We start from the raw sequence: 22,252 nt of genomic DNA on the forward strand, positions 1-22,252 counted from the left end.
CCTGCCCTAATTGATTCTAGCAGCTTCTTAATTGGCTCCAGATGTCCTAATTCCCCTGCCTGCCTGAATTTGTTCCAGCAAGTTCTTTCTTGTTCTGGAACTTCCCCTGTTACCTTACCCAGGGAAAGTGGACCTGCTTAATCTGGGACTAATATATCTGCCTTCAAGAAAGAGCTGCTAGAACCATTACTGCACCGAATTTCCATATTGGATCAGAACAAAGGCCCATCTGGTAACACATATTTGACAGTGACTACTACCAGATGATTAAGAGGAAGATTTAAGGACCCCACAGTAGGCAGAGATGGGATAATCTCTCCCCCACATTAGGTCTCATTCTGGTCTGCAATAGCTAGAGACTGTCTTAAGTGTGGAAGCACAAAATTTAATATCCCTTCCAAATGTTTTGTTATGATAATTCTTGTCCATATAAAGAGCCAATCCTTTTTTGGAAAAAAACAAACAAACCCCATCAACAACAAACACTGGCTCCACTGGAGCCAAGCATAGAATTGGAAGGAGGAGGCCATGCGTTGGTTCCAGCAGAAGTACGATGGCATCATCCTTCCCGGCAAATGAGCAGTTCCAATTACCAAAAATGCTAATAAAATTCTCACATTTTTAAAAACAAAAACAAAAACAAAAACAATAAAACCAATCAGAGTCCTGCCTTTGAAGGCAAAACCAGTCAAGGAGACTCAATGAGCTGCCATGACTTGTAAAGACGCCAGTGTCCTAAGAATAAAGTCAGTTTCTTTCTTAAAAACAAAACAAACAAACACACAACTCTCCTGTAGCCATCTGTCCTGACCCCGTCACAATAGGTAGGTTCAACATTTGGGCTTCCCCAGAATCCATTTCCTGTCTGGGATATCTCTATTTTCTCCCTAGCATTCACATCTGATCAGCGGCAGCAGCTTCCCCCACAGAAACCAGTTATAAATGGAGAGATTTGTAAAGGGAGTGGCACAGATGCACCTGGTGTAGGCAAAACTTCACTAGCAGCCTTACTATTACCACTGTTCTCTCTGCACCTGCACACATCAGCGCTTAGAGGGACAAATGCATTTTGCACAGCCACCAAAGTACCAAGGCTGCCTCCTCTCACATCCCACAGAGCAACCCAAGCTTCTGAACAACTTGGCAGCAAAACTGCAAGCGCATCTTAAACCACACCAAATGAAGTGAATTTACTCCTCTCTGCCCCCAGGGGATCATTAACCAGGGCAGTAGGTGTACAAGTCTTCTTGCTCAGTGATTAATACGAGGCACAATAAAAGAAGGTAGGCAGCATGCTTCTGACCATGGGAGTGACTCAAAAAACAAATGCATTGTTCACAGCACTCCAAGAGAAAGAGGCAGAGAGGACACTTGAGTATCTGCAAAATATTTCTCTAGTATTATTTGTACTCTGGTAGCATGCAGGGACTTCAGTCATAGTCCAGACCCCAATGCGTGAGGCACTGTACAAACACAAAAAGAAAGTCTGCCTGAGGATCTTACAATCTAAGTAATACAATATTCCTCACCCTTCATATTTAGGCTCAGTCTCAGTTAAACTCAGACTCTCCAACACATTAATTGTCAAAGCTGTTTGTCATAGCTTCCTTAGCATATTTTCCCCAGGATGAAATGGTATGTGTATGTGAGAGAGAGACACAGTGTGTAGGCATGTTCCTTGCAGGTTCCCCCCTCCAATCCATTTGAAACGACAAGCTCAACTTTCTTCCAGAGGGCTCCATCAGCGCCAGCTCAGCCAACACATGCACAAAGCATCAAACTTTACACTCCAAACAATTGCAGATACTGTTCCCTGCAAAGCACCTCCCAGGGCCTGGATGGAGGAACATGGCACTCATATGCACAACTCCTTATTATGTACAAGCGGCTTGTCAGAAATTCCTGGGGCTCTCTGGGAATGGAAAGAGAGGAGGGTTCCCATATCCCACAACACGTGGGTTCCTGGGTTTCAAAGCTTCAGGGACAAGATTCATTTTGCTGGTCTGGGATTCAAGCCTGCCCCAAAGTCACCAACCTGCCACCCTCTCTCTATTTCTAAAGTGTTCATCAGCTTAGTATGAACGCATGTTAGTTCAGCTGACCAGAACAGACATCTAGGGTTAGAAAGGTGTTTGGGGTTTGCTTGTTTTTTAATTTAGTTACTATGCTGAAAATTTGAGAATTTTTAGAGCCTGGGCAGAAAATCAACAACAATGACCTATTAGAGAGGAAGTGTCCATATGCAACAGAACCCTCTCCCCTAGCCACATGCCAACATTGGGCCAGGCTGTAAGCATCTCCTGCTCAGGTATGGTAAGATATGTCAGGAGTAGAAATAAGCCTTCTTGCATCACTCCCACCATGTTCAGAGAAACAATTTAAAGAGACATTTTAATCTATAATACACAGCTCATAGAGCATGCCATACAGAGCAGCCAAGATGAGAATTCAGGCCAATATCATTTATATACCCAGCTTGTTACTAACCCTACTGCTTGGCTGGAATGGCATGCTTCAAATGTTAGCCCCATTAGCCTCTTTGGGGATGGTAGGCAGAGGAGGGCTAACATGGAGGTTTTGTGGGAGCAAGAGTCTCCAGTTACCCCAGTTAGACGTTTCAGCTTCAGGATGGGGACATAAAGGAATGGCAGTCTGTATTCACAGACTAGCCAGCAGAAAGCATTTGTGTTAGTCAGACCCCACCTGAAGGAAGGTGCTTACATGACTATTGCAAGAATATGGTAATGTGGTAGAGGAAGAGTAAGGGTACAAAGGCCACGGAACTGTCTTCAGATGGACCAGAGCCACTCCAGGGCAGCTGAGTATCAATACAACATTACAGTATAAACCTCAGCAGTTTACAGCCACACTGGAACCATTTGCTTTAAATATATAACCACCTTTGCTGTTTCTTCAGCCTCTGGAGCCTGGACACAAAGACCAACAAAAACTAGGAATTGAAAGACATTTAACTAGGAGCAGAAGAAGCGGGAAAGTTGGAAGAATTGCGCTCACATCAGCATGGTAGGAGCAAGGCTTATATGGTTCTCTGTCAAGAGAGCAGGCTTTGACATTAGAGCATACCCAACCATTCTGCCTAAACTGCTCAGACCACAGGGCATCTCAGCTAATGCACCCTAGCAGAGCTAGGAGACAGGCTGGCCCAGAGCCACCACGTCCCAAAAGCTCACTCACCCACTCCCCAAATATCAACATTGAATGCAGATCCTCTAGCGTCAACACTGAAGCCAAGTGCTGACTAAATCCCACTTTTCCAAAAGGGTAGGGATAAGCCCCTCCACTCATCCCCACCATCTCCTCTCCCCTTGCCCACATACACAAATCTCCTCCCCCTTTCACCCCTCCCTCCCCCCCGCCACACACACACACACACACACACACCCCCCAAGAGCAGTTAAGGAAAAAGCTGTAGAAATATTTGCCCAATGCTGGAGCCCGTTGCTGGGCCTGGCTGTATTGTTGATGGAAATACACACAGCAAACATGCACTGTGAGGAGCACTGCGGGACTCCAGCGGCTTCAGGGAGGCTTTGTCAGGCTAACTCTGTGTGCACTGGCCAGACTATTGTGAAAGGGAAACAAACAGAAAAACCGTTACAAACTCAAACGCTGCCCCCCCTCAAGTTTCCCCCCTTCGTATCTCCCACCCACCAGCTGCCACCTTCCTCAAGACAAATCGAGACCGGAGGGGGCTGCTTCTAAAGAGAGAGAAAAGGTTTCCTGAGATAGATTTAAGGCAACAAGTCAGAGCTGCAAGGAGTCCTTTATCCACCAGGGAAGCCTCCCACTGCTCCAGGGCTGGGTTGAGCTGGAATCCTGGGGGCCAGCTTTCTGAAGGCTTCCATTGATTTGTCACTGGTGATAAGTGAGGCCAGAACCATTCCCACAATCCCCTGCAGAGGGGAAGATTCTCCCACAATGCTCGACGGGGGAGAAGCACAACAAAAAAGAGAAAAGTACAGAATGTAAAGGTCGAAAAATCTGGAATGTTTCTCTTCTCTAACAAACAACAACAAAAAAAGAGTGACTATTCTGCAATTTAGGCAGGGGAGAGGAGACAATGGTTCAAAAGGACAGCACAGCAGCTCATGAGAGCACAGGCCCTCTCCGATCAAGCAAAAGCAGATAGGAATTCTTCAGCCCCTTGTTTCCCAAGGGCCTCCGAGTGCCAACTCAGTGCAACAATATTCCTTTAAAAATTCCACAACTGCTCCTTTGCCAATAGCAGAACCCTTTTAAATCTTCTCTATGTACACACAAACACACTTCCTCCTCCAAGCAGACACTGCTGAGAGTTAATTCTTCTGCTTTCAGAAGGACCTCTTCTCACAGTATGAAACAAACAAGAGATTCTTAAAGAGCACCAAGCCTGGAAGGTGAATTCCAAAAGCAACAGAGACCCTCAAGGGGCATCACATTGCCCCAGTGGGAAGACAGATAGACCAGCAGCCCCATACAATACCAGATGCAGATGATGACTTAAGGAAAGCAAGTAGTACCCTGTGCCAAAGTAAAATACAGCAAATCAATCATGAATACTGACAAAGCTTCACAGTCTTTTGTAACTGGAACACTCAATAGGAGTTCAGGGAAGACCACCTTAGGTTTGGTTTCAAAATGTGCTCATCTAAGGCTTTGAGCCAAGGCACAGTCTTAAAACTGCAGATCACCACACAGGAGCAGTGGTTAGGGCGGGGAAGGAAGAGAAAAACTGTCCCATTTTTCCAACAAAACCTCTGAACCAGCATCCCTCCTACCCAGAAAAAGGCTAAGAGAGGCAGGCCTTGTATGGTGACCCAAAGATCAACCAATTTAAGCTCCAGTAGGGACAAGCATACCCTGCCTTCAGACTTCCCCCAATTAAATCAGGGCAATGTTCAATCCAGTGACTCAGATGATCTCAACAGCCACAGTATCAATTGGAAAGACTAAGGTGACCAGGTCCCTCGGATAACACTGTGATGAGAACAGTGTAAGCATTTAAATAGACATATAAGATCCAACCTGATTAGAACTTTACAGGTTAAAATCAAACACCTTCGATTTCATCTGAACCCAAACCAGCAGCCAGTAGAGCTTTTTGTAACTGGAACGGTACAGGTCTTAAAGTGGAGCCCCATAAAGTGCGACATGGGAATCTAGAAGCACCCAAGTATCCAGCAAGCCCGCCAGCTTGCAAACCTGAGTACCAAAGGGCATGCAGGCACCCCTAATGGAGAGGGCCAATATCATTGTGGGGGGAAATCTCCCTTTTAAAGAACTCTGGGACTAATCTAAAACTCATTAAATCAATGTTAAGACTCCAATTAACTGCAATGGACACTGGATCCAGCCCCAAGTTTCTTCACATTTATTAAACTATTTAACCTCTTCTAGTTACAAACCTTTTCAGAGAAAATAAAGCTCACCCATAGCTGCAGACATACCCAGCACCTTGTGCTGCAACCCCATCAGAACCCACACATTAGACTGGGTCTGTCTGAGTCAATACTTAGATGGAAAGCCTTCAAGAAACTGAAAGAGCTACAAAAAGTGGTGTTGGTGATTTAACAGAGTGCATTCCTGTCACTGAACCAAGAATGACCCATGGCACTCCCCGCTTTCCCACCACCACCACCGTGTTATGGGACGCTGTACTTCTGGACATACCATCTTTCAAAGGAAATGAAACTGATTTGTGAAAAGAAAAGGAGTACTTGTGGCACCTTAGAGACTAACCAATTTACTTGAGCATGAGCTTTCGTGAGCTACAGCTCACTTCATCGGATGCATACCGTGGAAACTGCAGCAGACTTTGTATACACACGGAGATCATAAAACAATACCTCCTCCCACCCCACTGTCCTGCTGGTAATAGCTTATCTAAAGTGATCATCAAGTTGGGCCATTTCCAGCACAAATCCAGGTTTTCTCACCTTCCACCCCCCCACACAAACTCACTCTCCTGCTGTATGTATGCATGCATGTATGCATCCGATGAAGTGAGCTGTAGCTCACGAAAGCTCATGCTCAAATAAATTGGTCGGTATGCATCCGATGAAGTGAGCTGTAGCTCACGAAAGCTCATGCTCAAATAAATTGGACAGGAGAGTGAGTTTGTGGGGGGGGGGGGGTAGCGGGACAGTGGGGTGGGAGGAGGTATTGTTTTATGATCTCTGTGTGTATATAAAGTCTGCTGCAGTTTCCACGGTATGCATCCGATGAAGTGAGCTGTAGCTCACGAAAGTTCATGCTCAAATAAATTGGTTAGTCTCTAAGGTGCCACAAGTACTCCTTTTCTTTTTGCGAATACAGACTAACACGGCTGTTACTCTGAAACTGATTTGTGGTAATTATTGACCCTGTGGAACTTTTCCCTACTCTAGTTGGTGTGTTAACTCTCATGTCCTGGCAAAATTCCAACTCCAGTAATTAGATTCTGTCTCTCTAAATCTTTCTTGCTTTTTCAATTGGATATGGATTCTTCTTCACTTCCACTCTTAAGACTGCCATGTAGCTGTTAAAAAATCTGTTTTGTTCCACTTAGAGGCAGCTGTATTTCCATGGTGGTACAGAGACCTCTACGTGCAGTTCACATCTCTGTTAAGTTTGTGAAGTGCTTTTGGTGCTACATAACTACAGCTCCTCTCATCCCAAAATGTGTGATTGGTTTTAATTAAGGCAATATATTTATAAACTAATTCACAATAGAAATGTACTAAGAATAGGTAAGTTTAGTGCATTCTGTTGTATAAGAACATGTGCAATGGCTGGACGTGCAGGAAGTGAACCTTGTGAGGTCAGGGTCAAACCTAATGAAGCAAAGGGATGCCACTAAACCAGCCAGAGGTAGGATGATGTTATCGCTCCTTTCTTCAAGCTGCAGCACACATTCCCTCTTATTGGCTGAACTCAAGCAATTTTCCCCTGATCCCAGTTTCTTATTCATAGGCTCAATTTGGTAACTTAATCCCACTTCAAATTGTATTTATTTTTTCTAAATGCAAGTACTAAAATGATACTAAATTACACACACTAATTCTTGACGATGATGTCCAGGCAGCGTTATGACTCCCCATACTTCAGACGCCTCATCCTCCCCAAGTACAAATGCTCAGTAATTTGAAAAATTAACTGGGATTTGAACAAATATAAGAGAAAAATTAGCTCTCCAGTCACCAAAATTGTGCAGACTTATTTTCTGTGGCCAAAAAACAACCTCTACTCCTTATCCCAGCATTTTGTTTCTGTGCAAGATATTGTTCCAAGACAAACCTCCCTATATCCTCCCTTAACCCCAACTATAACACTGATGTGAATGTGCCTAAGTGACAAAACAGCTCTCAGGTCACAAAAAAATGCAGTTTTTAAATAGAAGGGGAAGGGGGCTGTCAGGGAGCAGCACTTTATGCAGAAATTAAGTGCAAGGACAAGGAGCAGAGGGTCATTTCCTGTCCAGGCTTTCACAGATGTGTTTCTGCAACGACTCAAGAGCTATTTTGTTTCTTATATTCTGTTTACCAAGTGTTTGTGTATATGGGGAAAGGGGTTCATGTGTACTAAAGACATCCGGATATTACTGTGAAGAGGAACAAACATTGTCAATCAGTTCATTCTATACTTCAATACAGTAAATGTTTAAAAATGTAACTTCCTAATCAGGGAATATACCATCAACTTCAGTACATGAACTTTGAGGAAAGCAACCAACTTCAGCTCCACAATTCCTTATCCCTGACTGGGAGAAACTCCAATATCCTCCAAAATAAAGCCTTCTGCTTCTCTGTATGCAGGGAAGAGACTAAACAGCCTGGGGAAGATCTAAGCATAAGCCCCATTCACAGCATCACTGAGCCAACAGCCCTAGAAGACCATGAAGTCAAAAATCTGTAAATAGAGCACTCTCAAAATAGGTCTCGTGCAGATAATCCTCAGAGATTCCAGAGAAAGACACTTAAGTTATTGAGTAAATACGGCTGCAAAGGTCAATCACATATTTACTGAGCTCTAAAGTAGAAACTTAGTTTAATGCTAAAAGAATTGAAGGGGACATTTAATGGTTATTGTTTGAAGTTTGCTGAAGCCAGAAGATTCCAAGTTAGGTCTAACACTTGGAGTCTACCAAGAGAGTCAGACAGTTTATCCTCCATTCTCAATTTCCTGCCCATCCACAATCCATTCTACCGGAGCCATTACAGCCAGAAAAGAGACCTTAGCAACGAGCTGGATTCACAGACAGGATGCTCCATTACTGGCAATTGTCAATGCCAATAAGTTAATAAACATACTGGCAGAAAACAAGGAAATATAAGGGTCCACGGGATTTCGCAGAGGAACAGGAGAATGCCATCAGTAGGATAGCAGCTTTTTCCCCCTCCTATATATAAATAGTAGTGAAAGACCAACACCTAAATAGGCTATGGTGACTGAATTCCCCCTCTCTAATCCTTTCAGGTTAAGACTGAGACACATTGTCAGTTGAGGACATTCACATGGGCTATTGGCAGTGCTATATGTATTCCAGAAATAAAAAGAACAATTCTCAGCAAAGTCAGCCTGGCACCCTCACCACAAGAAATTCACTTTTTAAAAATGTAGAGACGGACATCAGGTATGTGATAGGGGAAATACAATAGTGCTCCCATCACCGGTTCCCAAACATGGGACTTCTGCTATTCTAGATGTGTTTTTTTAAAATAAATCAGCCACAACCTAGATTGCACTAAACCCCAGTCGTGGTGTTCCAGCTTGACCTTGTGCCCTTGTTGGCAGTCACACAAGTCATTTGCAATTTATTTCCATAATTACCTGAGCAGCAACAGTAAGGTGTGAGCTAGGCAACTGCAGAGATAAAGACCAAACCCCACCCCCAAAATAAACCCCTTTGAAGATTATATACTAGACTTTTTTTAAAGTGTAACTAACAAGACAACACCAGAGAGGGGGTCCAAGGAGGCAAATATCCAGGGATGGTGGAGAGCACAGGTGAGATTCATGATCTGCTGCAGGTCATTTCTCCTTGTGCCCCTGAAAGAAATGGGGACAGGAAGGAAGACAGACAAGTTATCATTATGACAAACTGGGAACATTATTAAGGGGAAGAGGAGAAGCAGTTTTGGCTTCCAAGGATAAATGAAATTTCCTTAAAAGAAGGAAAACATGTTGGATAAACCATGAAACAGAGGACTTGGGGAAGGGAGGGTGCCAAGAGAAAGGTGACGAGCCACTAGTGACAAGAATAAAACCTCCAGTAAATTTTTGAAAAAAGCTCTCATCAAAATCCCCCCCACCAACACTCTCACATTGTGTCAGAATTTGCACCCCCATCCCACTAAACTCCATTCAAAGATATTTTATTGGCATGACAAGTTATACAAGTACTGCTCACATATAAAAGACAGAACACTGGGATTCTGTCAAGAGACAGATTCAATACATGGAGCATCTGCCCAGGCCAGCGCTCCAATGTGTTTGGGGTTTTGCTTACAGGGAGGCTACATAGCATAATGCCATTGATTCTGACTCCATTAAAATATGATAAGGAAACACTGTTCAGAACCCAGACTAGGGGAAAGTCTTATTTCTGATAAGGTAAGGAAATCTCTCTCTCTCTCATGCCTACTCATTCTGAACACAAGAATAGAAAGTCTCTCTCCTGTCATTTCAGCAGCACAGCCATTTATTGCTAGGTTTATGAAGCTTCCCCCAGCTTCCTATTCCAATTGACAATGACCAGTTCTGTATCTGGTAAGAGACTCCCAAATTGGTTGTGCACATTTCACTACGCTGAAGTATTTGCCAGTGTGACTTTTGTATACAAGAATTTGTCACAGTCTAGGTGGCTATTGGTTTTGATCTGTTCCTCACAGCTAGGGTAGGTTTAGTCTGGAGTCTTATTAAGCATTGTATGATTCTGGAAGAAGCTGTTTGCTCCATTGACTTGGAGAGTAGTGCTAAATCCCAGGTGTGATGTTTATATAAGAGGAGCGGATTACTTTTTCATTTAATTTTAGTTTGTAGTCCTCAAGTATTTTTAGGTGGTGGGAGTATTTGCTGCTTTGGCTGAGGTAGTACCAGAAACAAATCTCTTTTTATGCAATCATCAGGAAGGGGAATCATCCCAGTTCTGTTCTGCAGCCGCTGTCATGGAAATTCCTGTGTACATATAGTGCTGGGGGGAAAACAGTGTAAATACAGAATTTTGCCCCAGTTAGTGTCGATAGCTTGGAACCCCAGACTTCACTCTCATACAGGGGAATGGGTTGAATTACACTATCAAATAGCTATAACAGGATTATCAGTGTGTTGTATTCATATAGTTGTTCCTTTATGGCTCAGAGGACCTTCTTTCCCTAGTAATACTTAAATAGCCAGTTTGAAGCTCCCCATCATATTTATTTTAAAGTCCTGGAATGTAGGATGTAGACTGTGTTGCTATGATATCACTCGAGTTTGTTTTGGGCTTTTTCTCAAAAATATCACTTTTCTCTTTTCGAGGTTAGCCTTTAGGACCCATGCACTGAAGTATGTTTCTAGAAAATGTAGGTGTGTTAGCAGCTGTCACAGTCATTTAATATGAGCCCTCAGCTCAGAGGAGTAAGCCATGATGTACACACTGAAGCTGTTATCCTTGTCTCACTCCCCTTCCTTGCTTGAAAACCTGTTCGCATATCCTGCGTTTGATGAATTGGTACATGGATTTAGTTGTGCCATGATTTCCTAACAGTTTCTTTCTGTAGCATGGTAGGGTTCAGTCCTGGGAGCCACACAGAGTCAAATAGTTTTTTTTAAAATCCATAGAGCAGGCAAATATCTTCCATTGTTATGATTCCCCCTTTTCCCACCACCACGCACACATAGCTGTTAATGAGCATCTGGAACATAAAGAAGATGTGGTCAAGGTTCATTTCTCAGCAAGAAGACTCCTGAGCTTCCTCTCTTCCTCCCACAGCACTAGCACCACTGATACTATCTGTCCATCACCCCACCAGAACCAGCTAATACCAGAGGAGTGTGTACTCATGTCAGTATCATGTTTCCTGGTGACTTTACCCTAATCTTATGAACACTCATGCCTCCAATATCAAAGAGCACTGTAGATGAAAGTCCTAGGGCGTTATGGCTGGCGCTAGGACCATTCAAATTGGTAGGAGTGGAGAGTAAACATTTTCTAGAGATACAGTGACTGGAAGGTGCAGCATTCTGAGCTAGAGCAAATCCCAAAGTAGCAGAAAGAATAAACGAACACAGAGAAAAGCAGAATGAAAAAACTTCTCCCGTGCTCCGCACTGCCAAGACCAGCTCCTGCTCCAGCCTTGTTCCTCTCTTTCCTCAAGTGCAAACCCTGCTCTTCACGCCATCAAACCCTGGCTTGTTCAAAGCTTGGAGCAGGGAGACCATTAACTGGCTTCATCAGAAGACTCATCCCTTTGAGGGAATTTCCCTCTCTCCCCATGCATTTGAAAAGTACAGGCAGAGCGAGTACTGTTTGCTTAGTGAGTTTGTTCCCTGAGCAGATCACTGGGTGAGCACCAATCAACACAGAGAAAGGGCACAAAGCACAACACCAAAACAATGGGGAGGAGGGCACAGATGCTTTTGTCTGCAAGTGATAAGTGTTCCTAAGTGCCCTTGTTCATTCAGACAGGCAGCCCAGAGGAGTCAGCCAGTGCTCAATGAGGGCCACTTCAAACTCTGAATAACCTCCTACCTACCAACGGCAAAACCTTCAACCAGGTGGAAATCAAGCCCGAGATGATGGGCCACTACCTGGGCGAGTTTTCCATCACCTACAAGCCAGTGAAACACGGCAGACCTGGTATCGGTGCCATCCACCCATCTAGGTTCATTCCTCTGAAGTAAATGATGCTTAGGGAAAATATTTTCTATATGTAAATAAAGAAAATGCTCGTGCTTGAAGAAAAAAAAAAAAAAAACACAAAAAACCACCCAACCTCCCACTGTACACTTCCAAGGAGTTCCACAGATTCTGCACTTGGGTTGGGATCCCTGGCCACACTCTATGCACAGTTGTTGCCATTGCTACTTGCCCAAGTCTATACTTTTCTATCAGAAGTTTCAGATTTTAGTCCCAGGGATGACACCCTTTATCCTACCCCCAACCTGTTCACACTTCTGTCCTGGCCAGGGGAGCCTAGGTTCTCATCATATTGATGCTTAGGGCCTATGGTGATAGGCACCCTAAAAACACCTAGGAGAAACAGGTTTGGGGGATGCCCTCAGAGCAGTAAAGATGCACACTCAGGCATTCTAAGAACAGGAACAACAGATACCAAGAACAGAAACTGCGAGGCCCCCATATATAGATGCTGCACAAACAGGTATAAAGATGCATTCTCTGCCCAGTTGCCATGCTCTGTCACTTTTTCCTTTAAAGCATTGCTGAAATCGGCTCACTCTCTCCAGCCCAGCAGCTAATAAAATGAAAACGGTACAGAGTTCAAGCATAGAAGTTTCTGGTTATCAGGGAATACGGTACAGATTATCAAGGGGTGCGAAATTCGGTTAGGAGCTGGTGGCGTAAGGAATACATAATCTGTAATCTCCCCGATTGGGGGTAAAAGTTTAACCAGTCAAAGTACAGATATTGAGATATGGGAGTATGTTGTCCATATAATGGCTATGTTCAGGTGTGGAGTATAATTAGCGGATACGATGATGGGGATGGATCTACCCTCATTTGGTGGGATTTAATGTTCAGTGAGTTTATGGTTCCAGTTCATACGGTCCAATGGAAAAAGCCTCTCAGTCCCTTTCCCATAGTGGATGCACAATGTCGTACCAGCTCACACCTCCTGGTACCGTCGGTGGCCGGTGAAGTGTTTGATGTAGATGTCCCTGGACCATCGGATGGTGTCCGAGACCATGAGGCGCCGCATGAGCCGTGCATAGCGTCGACCGATCCCACAGGTCTGCAGCATACGCTCGTTGCAGGAGTCCCAAGCGCCCAGGGCTCCGACGATCAGGGCATCCATCTGTACCTCGTAGCCCTTTGCTCTCAGGGTGTCGGCCAGGGGGGCATATTTTTCCAGCTTCCGAGCTCGGGCTTCTCGGAAGGCCAGGGTCCTGTTCTCGAAGGGGACCGTGATGTCGACGAGGATGATCTTTTTCTGGGCCTTCACCCACATCTCAGTCACCTCTCACCTTGCAACCTCCTCTTCTTTGTCCTCCCTGACTCCAACTTTGCTCCCATATAATCCTTCAAAATGCTGTAGCTAAATCACCTCCTCCTTCTGCTACTCAGAGCCTTTTACTTCCCTAAGGTTGGATCTCCTTGACTCATTACCCACTTCACTCCTCATCATGCTCAAGTTTCTGGCCCTCATTTTCATGACTGTACACATCCTGGCCCCTGCCTACACCCTCCACTCTTGTTCTCACCTAGGACTCTTCTCATTGCTTGTGCTGCACCTGAGCCTGCTTCCTAACAAAACCCTCCATCTATCTACTTCTCCCACTCTCAACTTTGTGCCATCTTCCGTGCCACCTCCTACCCTTGGAATCCCCTCCCTCTCCTTGCTCCCCAACTAAGCACCCTCTTTCAATTCCAATCCCTCCCTAGAACACAGCTCCCATTAATCCAAAACCCAGAGAAAAATTAGAAGGCTGTGCTATTTTAATATTGGACCTTATCTGCCCTACCAGCATCCTATGTGTTTGATCTGTAACATCTCTCTAATTTAGAACAAAACCGCTCAGGGGCAGACACAGCATCTTCCTCTGTATCATGCAGTGCCACACTTTCCACCTCATCTGCTGGGTGAGAAAAATACACAAGAGACCCAAACAACATATGACAGGTTTCAGAGTAACAGCCGTGTTAGTCTGTATTCGCAAAAAGAAAAGGAGGACTTGTGGCACCTTAGAGACTAACCAATTTATTTGAGCATAAGCTTTCGTGAGCTACAGCTCACTTCATCGGATGCTGTAGCTCATGAAAGCTCATGCTCAAATAAATTGGTTAGTCTCTAAGGTGCCACAAGTACTCCTTTTCTTTAAACAACATATGCTTTGCCAACACCTGGAAGGTAAAGAAACTGGCTCTTCTGGTAGGTCCAAAGACAGGTCCAAGAGTAGGTTCCCTGCCGAAGGCAGTTTCCCCTGCAAGAGGAGACTGCATGAGTGGGGAAAGAAGGGTGACTGAGACTGGACTTTTTAAATACGTTTTTTCCCTTGTGCATCCCCAGCTCCCAGTAGCAGGACTGCAGCCACCACTTTTCCCTCTAAAAAGTAACCAGAGTCACTTTTTCTGTCTTTCCAGAAGAAGCACACAGAAGAAACACCGTGTCTGATACATTATACAGCACCTTTGTGTAGCTGCCTCTTGGCCAGATGGGAAATTTTTCTCCTCAGGTCTTTTGTTTCCAGCTTTGATCCCAGTTTTGGATCTGCTCGGTTCACAGCTCCCTCTGCACAGAGGTGAAGGGAGAGCTGACAGGCCAAGTCAGGGCTCACTGCAAGTCACAGTCATACCTTCCATTAGGCTGGCTCCTGGCTCCCCTCCCCCTTCCAACCTGGAACTGTCCTTGAGTTTGAAAAGGTCCTATTAAACATTTTTCAGAGGGCCTTACAGAGGATACATTATTTTGATGGATCCTGGAACTAAAGAGGGGGATTTCTAAGCACAGGGAAATAATGGAGTTTGTTTTAATGGGTTTAAGAGATGCCCAGGGGCAACAAGGAGGTTTGCTTCTCAGTAAATCAAAAACACAGAAGACCAGAAAATGGAGTCAAACAACTGAACTCCAGGAAGCGGGGAAATCAGGCTCTATTTAACTGCTGCTCTTGGTTACAGCCAACTTCAGGCTGCTTGGAAAAACAGCACACACACTACATCACTGGCACAAACTTAATAGAGGAAAACAAAGAGACAACAGGGGTCAGAGTGGGGGTGGCAAGTAGAAGGAGGCACCCACCCCCTACCAGAGAGTCGGATCAATTATCCCTGAATACTAACAAGATTTCTGATTAAAGAACTGCTGCAATGCAATAAGGATAGAAAGCTCCAGCAGCCAGGAGGGGCTGTCAGGCAGTTACAAAAGGACACAGAAAATTATGCCTTGCTTGGGCATACTAAGGAATTTACTACACTAGTAAACAGGAGAGGGGTCTCCACTGCCTACAGTCCCAGTCATTCCTCATTGCTGATAACTTCAACCTCAGGGACAAGACTCAGTCAATTGCTCTAGCACCTGGAATTTGGTTTCATGCAAGCTTGTTGCCTCACCACAGCTTCTAGCAGAGGCCTGTTCCGGGAAATGTCCTATTACCACAGGTCAGTAAGGAATCAAAAATAATCCACTGCATAACTCATGGTGTGAGATAGCTGGACACTTCACTTAGCCAGGAGTATTACCATCAGAGGTGATGCATCTGCTTAGATGTTGCAGTATTTGGGGAGCAAAAGCATACGGTCTTTGTTCATATCTACGTTTTAATTCAACTAGATTGCAATTTACAATCCAAACACTTAATACAAATATACAATGTTAACCACTGAAGTGAGCTGTAGCTCACGAAAGCTTATGCTCAAATAAATTAGTTAGTCTCTAAGGTGCCACAAGTACTCCTAACCATTAAATGAACACCATTAGACTGTGGATCTCCTGGTTACCCATACAGCCCACAACATCAAATATCTGAAAACTGCCAACCCTAAATGAAACAGACATTTAAAATTTCCAATACTATTTATCAGAACTCAAAGGTTGCACTCTCATTCAAACCCCTCATGCAGGCCTGTATCTGCCCTGTGACACAATGTCCCATTTAAAAGCCAGGCTCATGTCAGTTCAGAAACCCTAATGTTGCTAGAAAATAGTCAGTCAGATTTGGAGAATTTCAATCACCTGAAATATTGCAAGACTGTTGTCAAAATTCACCAATTCCATTTGATACTAGTGAAGTGTCTATCAAAACTTCTCTTCATACCCAGGGCATGGAACCTCCTTCCACCTGGATTTGTAACATTTGAAAAAGGTCATCTGTTAAGAACAGAACTAATTCTCTGGGGCCCAAAGCTCTTGGAGGCTAGACGTGCAAACTGGAGCATCTCAGCATTTAATGGGTAGTGCTGTGTGGTTAAAGTAGAGAGAATGTGCACAAAATCTCAATATTGATTTTCACCTTGCGGTGGATTAGTCTATCACCCTCAATATAACACTGTCCCTGAACCACCAGACTCACAGAATGAATAAACCCATTATCTTACAGGATTGAAAGAATTCCCCGACCTACAAATTCTCTTCATTTTTGCCTTCAATATTGGTAAATGCAATTCCTTGCAGAAGGGACGAAAAGAAGGGATTAAAGAAATATTACTGCACCTAGTCTCTGGCCAGTGCAGACAACAAAATCCCATAGGAGAGTGACGCCTAGCATAACACCTGTGTCAAAGAACCAAAGTTACTGCAAACCCAACTCTAAGAGCCTACGGTCAGGCACATTAAATTCATGGATGGCAGCTATGATTAGTGTTCTTTGCAAAGGTCTCTGTGAAATACAGACAGCCACTAAATACAGCATGCAAATTAATGCGATGGGTTTTCTGCATGCCAGAACTCCTGTTCTAGATTCTAAAACTTAAAGGGAGGCTGTCAACTTTAAAAAAAAAAAAAAAAACCCACACACACACCTGTCTGGAAATGTTTTACCTACTATACGCAATAGCTTAGGAAAAGACAACAGGAAATTAGAGAAACAAATTATCTATTTTTGTAATCTAATTACTTTCTGTAGTCGACAGTCACTTTCATTAGAGTCAGGTTCACTGTTTTCCCTGTACAGTCGGTCAGTCTTCCCCCGTTTTGTGGATTTTTTTTTTTTTACTAGTAGTTTGCAAATTTGAGCTGCAGACACAACTGGAGAATGCTTTTCTTTTTAAATGTCCAAGAGATTGCATGGAAACACTTACATCACTCTTAAGGTTTTGGAACGCCTTATTTTTATAGAATCTAGTTTGGGGCCTGAATTGATCTGACAATTCCCCTTTTAAAATGAAAATACTTAGTCTCTTTAAAGTACGTTTTAATATAGTTACAATATGCACCCTAATTTCCATGGTATATGCCCAGAGAAAGGGGGACTCTCCATTGCAGAAAATGCTAGTGAACGCACAAAACTAAATCCAATTCAAAACATTTGTTTAATGTAATCAGGCTGTGCTCTCCTGTATTAACTGACAAACCATATTAATTTCATCATGGAAATGTAAGTTTCTTTGCTACCGTCAGCAAGTTTTGTTGCTGGCAGAAGTACATAAAAAAAGGCCCCCATTCTTCTTTCTGCAGCACCTAGTCTTCATTTGGAAAGATCTGGGGTAGAATTATTTTCATTGGACCTGCAACTTCTTCATCGCTCTGACAAGAAAGAAGCAGGCCAGTGTCCAACACCAACCTTTATAAACAGATTTTCTTGCCTCAGGAAGGTCACCTCGCAACCTCCAGTGCTATGGTAATGCGGTCAACAGAGATCCTGTGGACCCTCAGCATAACCTGTGAGTGAGTGAGGTAGGTAGGTAGAGTAGTGTTCAGTGACTTGCCCAGGATCTCACAAGTCAGTAGCAGAGCCAGGATCAGAACCCAGGGATCCCGACTCCCAGTCCTGACCACACTTCATCTAATGGAAAGTTTCATTTTAGTTTGGGACTCTAAAAATGTCATCAGTGGATTTGAGAAGTAAAACTTTTAAATAAAGATCCCAAACATGGCTGGCTCCAGGCACTAGCTTTGCAAGCAGGAGCTTGGGGCGGCAGTCCGTGCTCCGCGGTGGCAATTCGGCGGCACCGAAGCAGCTTTTGGGTGGCAGCTCCACCACTCTTCTGGGTGCGACAGCAATTTGGCAGCAGCTCTGCCGCTATTGCAGCAGTGGCAATTTGGCAGCGACTGCTTGGGGCAGCAAAATTGGTAGAGCTGCCCCTGATCCCAAAGATAAACCTACAGGCACAACACTCAGAAAGATTCTGTGACCTTGCAGACAAACTCTAACAGACCATCATTCCATCAAACCCTTCCTTCCCCACCAACACCATTAACACTAACTTGCAAGCATCTCTCTCTGTGCCTCACCTCTCCACTAGTGAATCAAACGTATGCACGCACACTTCTTTGGCACAAGCTTCCACAGCCCCTCTCCATTAATAGTGGGTCAAAGTTCAATCTGACATGCTTGTTGTTTGGATAAGAGCCCCTCTTCTTGTCCCTGAGCTGAGACACAGCAGTAAGTGTGCTGTTTTAATGGCTGTTGTACTTTGAACTGTGTGGCACCCTGAGCACCTCCGGTGTGGATGTTTTGTAAATAAAATGATTCAATCCTAAACCCTCCACACGGATATTGCTAAGATGCAATGTTGGAAAGAGACTACAGAAGCAGCAGGGCAGACACCTGAAAAGTAGGCATTTGCACCTTCCTTGACACCCACCAAAAAGGAGGCAAAATATTTGGGAATTATTTCCTTATTGAAACAAATCTGGTTTATGTTCGTGAAGTAAAGAGGATATAGTTTCCCATAACTACAGTTGGCACCACCCGTCATAAACCTCAACATTCACCTACACATGGAGACCCAAGAACAAACACTGTCATGGAACCTCAGGCACAGACAAACTGCCATAAAAAGCTTCCCATGAACATCAGTGTACTATCGCTTAGAGCAAAAACAGCAATTCACCTGCACTTTACAGTTAAACATCCCTCACCCAGGTCCCTCGTTAATAGCCAAGACACATTAACTAGGAGCACCTTGGTAACAGCCAAATTAAAATTCCATCCAGTTTTTTACCTATACAAATCTCTATGGATAAGATTCTTTCCACTCCTTCTGGATTCCAGTTAAACACCTGTACGGCAATTCCAGAGGAACTTCTATCTCCTCTGGTTACTAATACCAGATTCTCTGAGATACAAAGCTACAGCACTATTTACCTAGCATTTTCAAACCATTTTAGCACCTTCTTCAAAAGAGTGTGCGAATAAGAAGAGTGTTCTTGATAGAAAGGGAACAACACTGCTTGAAAACTAAACACAACCTAATTGTACCCAAGAGGCAATGCTTGCACAATGATGGAGATCAGTGCAAAGATTCCTTACAACTTCAACCCAGCATGGAGAAAAATGCATTGTATCAGCCAATCGTGGAGGAAGAGAAATAAGGTACCATAACCTCCAGCTCACAAAACGTAAACTTCCCTTGTAAACAGTATTGAAAGATGCTCAACAGAGGCCCTTTCCTCCCTATCACACCACCACCCAAAAAAAATTTTAATACATCACTGTGTAGGGGGTAGAACTAGTCATAAGAATTTTGTCCTTCTGTTTACTAGACTGGACTTAAACAGAGCAAATAGGTGGACACAATTCTCATGACTAGTTCTCAAGCTGTTCCACAACCTCTTACTACAAAGAGGTTATTACACACAGTATTCAGTATCTTTGGCAGTTCCCCTCTCTTGACATTTCTATCTCAGAGAGTTCCAAGAAGGCATGTGGGGAGAAAAACATCTTAATTCCTTCAAAAGCAGAGGGGGTAAGTTAAAAGAAGTTTCACCAAAGCAGGACTGTACCTTTAAGGGGCCGTGTTATTGGATGAGTAGCTGCATTCCTGCTCAGGAAGGGCTGCTGTCCCAACATGCAGGAGAGGCTGGAAATAACCTGCACACATACAACCTTCCAGCTCAGAACTTATCCTCTCTGTCACAGTCTCTCAAAACACACAGAGCAGAGGAAACAAACAGAGGGCGCAGCAGAAACAAAGAGCTAAATCCACTGGAGACCAAACTTCAGAGAGAGGAGGCTGCATGTTCAGCCGAAGAGAAGGGGCCCTTTGGAAAACCGTGAATCATACAAGAATAGATCAAGGGAGCTGGGTTCCTTTTCTGTGGCTTTGTAAGGGGCCTGGCCCGATTGCGGCAGCATTATCTACAGGGAAAGTTGTTCAGTGATCTTCAGGAATCCCAGGGCTCCCTTCAGACCCCCACCATCAACTCGCCCGTCTCTGGGGCAGTGGAAAAAGCGAGTGCCGAGGAGGGAAGGGGTGAGGACACAGCAGACAAAGCCCAACTGGGGAAAAGGCAATGAGGTTGCCCAGGTATCTAACCCCGTGGGATGCCTCCAGCGCCAGAGCGAGGCAAACTCTCAGCCATCTCCAGCCCACTACTAAATCAACAGATTCCGCCAGCGCGCCCCCTTCCCGGGGTGCCCCGCACGCGGCGCTAGGGGGGAAGCGCTCTGCGCCCCACCCCGCGGGAGAGCCAGCCAGGTGCGCGGTACCTGACCCACCCCGCACTCGGGACGCGGCTTTGGAGGGGAAAGGGCCCAAGAGTCCGAGCAGCTGCTGGGGCTCCAAGCACCAGGGCCCGGGGGAAGGAGAAGCTGCTACCCCCAGGTCTCAGCCGGGCGAGTACAGCCTACCTTGGCCCGAGAAGCTGGGCAGTGGGGTCCTGCACCTGCGCTGCCCCGCAGGGGGAGTCCCGCACCCCGACAGCGCTGGAGGAGCGGTACCGCTACTGCCCCCCCGCCAGGGGCCTTCAGCGCACGGCGGGGGCTGGGGAAAGGGGCTGCCCGGGGAAGAGACGATCCCGAGGCAAGCGCTTACCTCGGACGCAGAGCAGGGCTCCCAGCAACAGCGGCAGGAGGGAGCCCCCGAGCCGCCTCATGCTGGCAGCCCGCGCCGCAGCTCCAGCCCTGCACCGGGCTCCGGGGCACGGAAAGTTCTCCGGGTCGCTCCGCAGCACCGGCCGCTCCTCCGACGGGCTGAGCGCTCGCTGCACCTCCGGCCGGCCGAGCTCCGCTGGGACCATGCACCAGAGCTGCGGGTGGCTCGGTGTCCAGGGTGCTTTCGCTCGTCCAGCCTTCTCTAGCGCGACCGCAGCCGAGGGAGTCCGCAGCGGGCTCAGGCTCCCAGCTCAGCCCGCCCCCGGCCCAGGCCCTGCCCCTAGAGGCGGAGCCTTGCCGAGGCAGCCTCCGCTCTCCCCAACCAGAGCCCCAGAGCTGCAGCGCTGGGGAAACTTCTTAAACTTCCCGAGTCCCCAGGCAGCGGCGAACCTAGGGCAGCCCCCGTTACCCTGTCTCCAGGCTCCTTCCAGTCATCCCCCCAGAAAATGGCACTGGGGCCGCCCCGGTGTCCCCGTTACCCTCCTAGTGCGGCCCCCAGACCCCGCCAGCACCCCTACCATCACCCTGTATCCAACCAAAAGGGCAGTTCCATTGCTCTCAACAGGGCACTTCCCAGCCAGCCCTGGTCCCCGCACCAGAGTAGCAGGCCTTAGCCTCCGGCACCTCCCCATCACACCTCCCAGAGGGAGGTATGTCCTAGTCCCTAACCTAGGGCATTTCCCTAGCCTGGGGCAGTCTCCACCCACCCTTATCCCCACAGGGAAGCTCCCAACTGTACCTGCCTAACCCCCATTCCTTAATCCTCATTTCCCCAGCCTCCTGAAATATCTCCAGTCCCCAAAAGCTCTCTGACTAGTTTATTCCTATTCCCTTTCCTCCTCCATAAGTGCATCCCTCAGGCCAATCCCCATCCTCCAGAGCAGCATCTCTGGTTTCTGAGTGCATTGCCTTGTATATCTCCATCCCTCAGAGTCCGATCTTAGTACATCAATATTCCAATTCTTTGAGATTTCTGTGTAGTTTATAGTACACTTGAACACTCTATCTGGGCTATTTTGTAAAGTCCTGCCCCTTCTCCCTGGAGCATCCCCCCTTTTGCCCCTAGTGCATCTCATCAAGTTTTTTGCCATCTGTAAGGTGAATACTCCTCCCCAGCCCTTGCCCATCCATTGCTTTCCTGGACCCATTACTCAGTGCATGCTGCAATGTCCGCACGGGACATATCTGATACCATGTTTTAATTTCCCTATTTTATTGTGAGTCTCATGCAATTCAGTGTTCTTCTTAAAGCCCCAGATTCTAGAGACAGCTGATTAGGGGGAAATCTTAGCTTTCATTAAAAATAAATACATATGTTTCTAGCCCTCACAGTTGTGGAGAAACACTTAAAAATCTGATCCAAGTGCCCCCCAAAGATTCATAAACCAGAAAGCAAATAAACTGTTGGGTTCTTTTGTTTTGTAAACTCAATTTTTAAGCAAATCTCATTATTTTTTTGAACCTGACAGGATTTTTTGACTCTGGGGATTTACATTAGAATAAACTTTAGTTGAAAAATCAATCTTAGTTTACTTTAAAACATTAATGTGAATGAATAACTGGTTAAGAGACTCTAAACAAA

General features: G+C 45.4%; 1 protein-coding gene across 3 annotated transcripts in view; it reads right to left on the reverse strand.

Annotated features, from left to right (window-relative positions):
- LRP4 (LDL receptor related protein 4) overlaps positions 1-20,899 on the reverse strand; it is a 104,906-nt gene extending 84,007 nt beyond the window's left edge. For all 3 annotated transcript variants that reach the window (XM_084630489.1, XM_084630488.1, XM_084630487.1), the window contains exon 1: positions 20,612-20,899. In XM_084630489.1, the coding sequence (XP_084486615.1) occupies positions 20,612-20,816 (205 nt within the window). In that variant the 5' untranslated portion in view covers positions 20,817-20,899. The remainder of the gene's footprint in view (positions 1-20,611) is intronic.
- Between the last annotated feature and the right edge of the window lie 1,353 nt (positions 20,900-22,252).

Source organism: Lepidochelys olivacea (assembly GCF_965140295.1).
Source record: "Lepidochelys olivacea isolate rLepOli2 genome assembly, chromosome: 6".
Classification (NCBI taxonomy): Eukaryota; Metazoa; Chordata; order Testudines; family Cheloniidae; genus Lepidochelys; species Lepidochelys olivacea.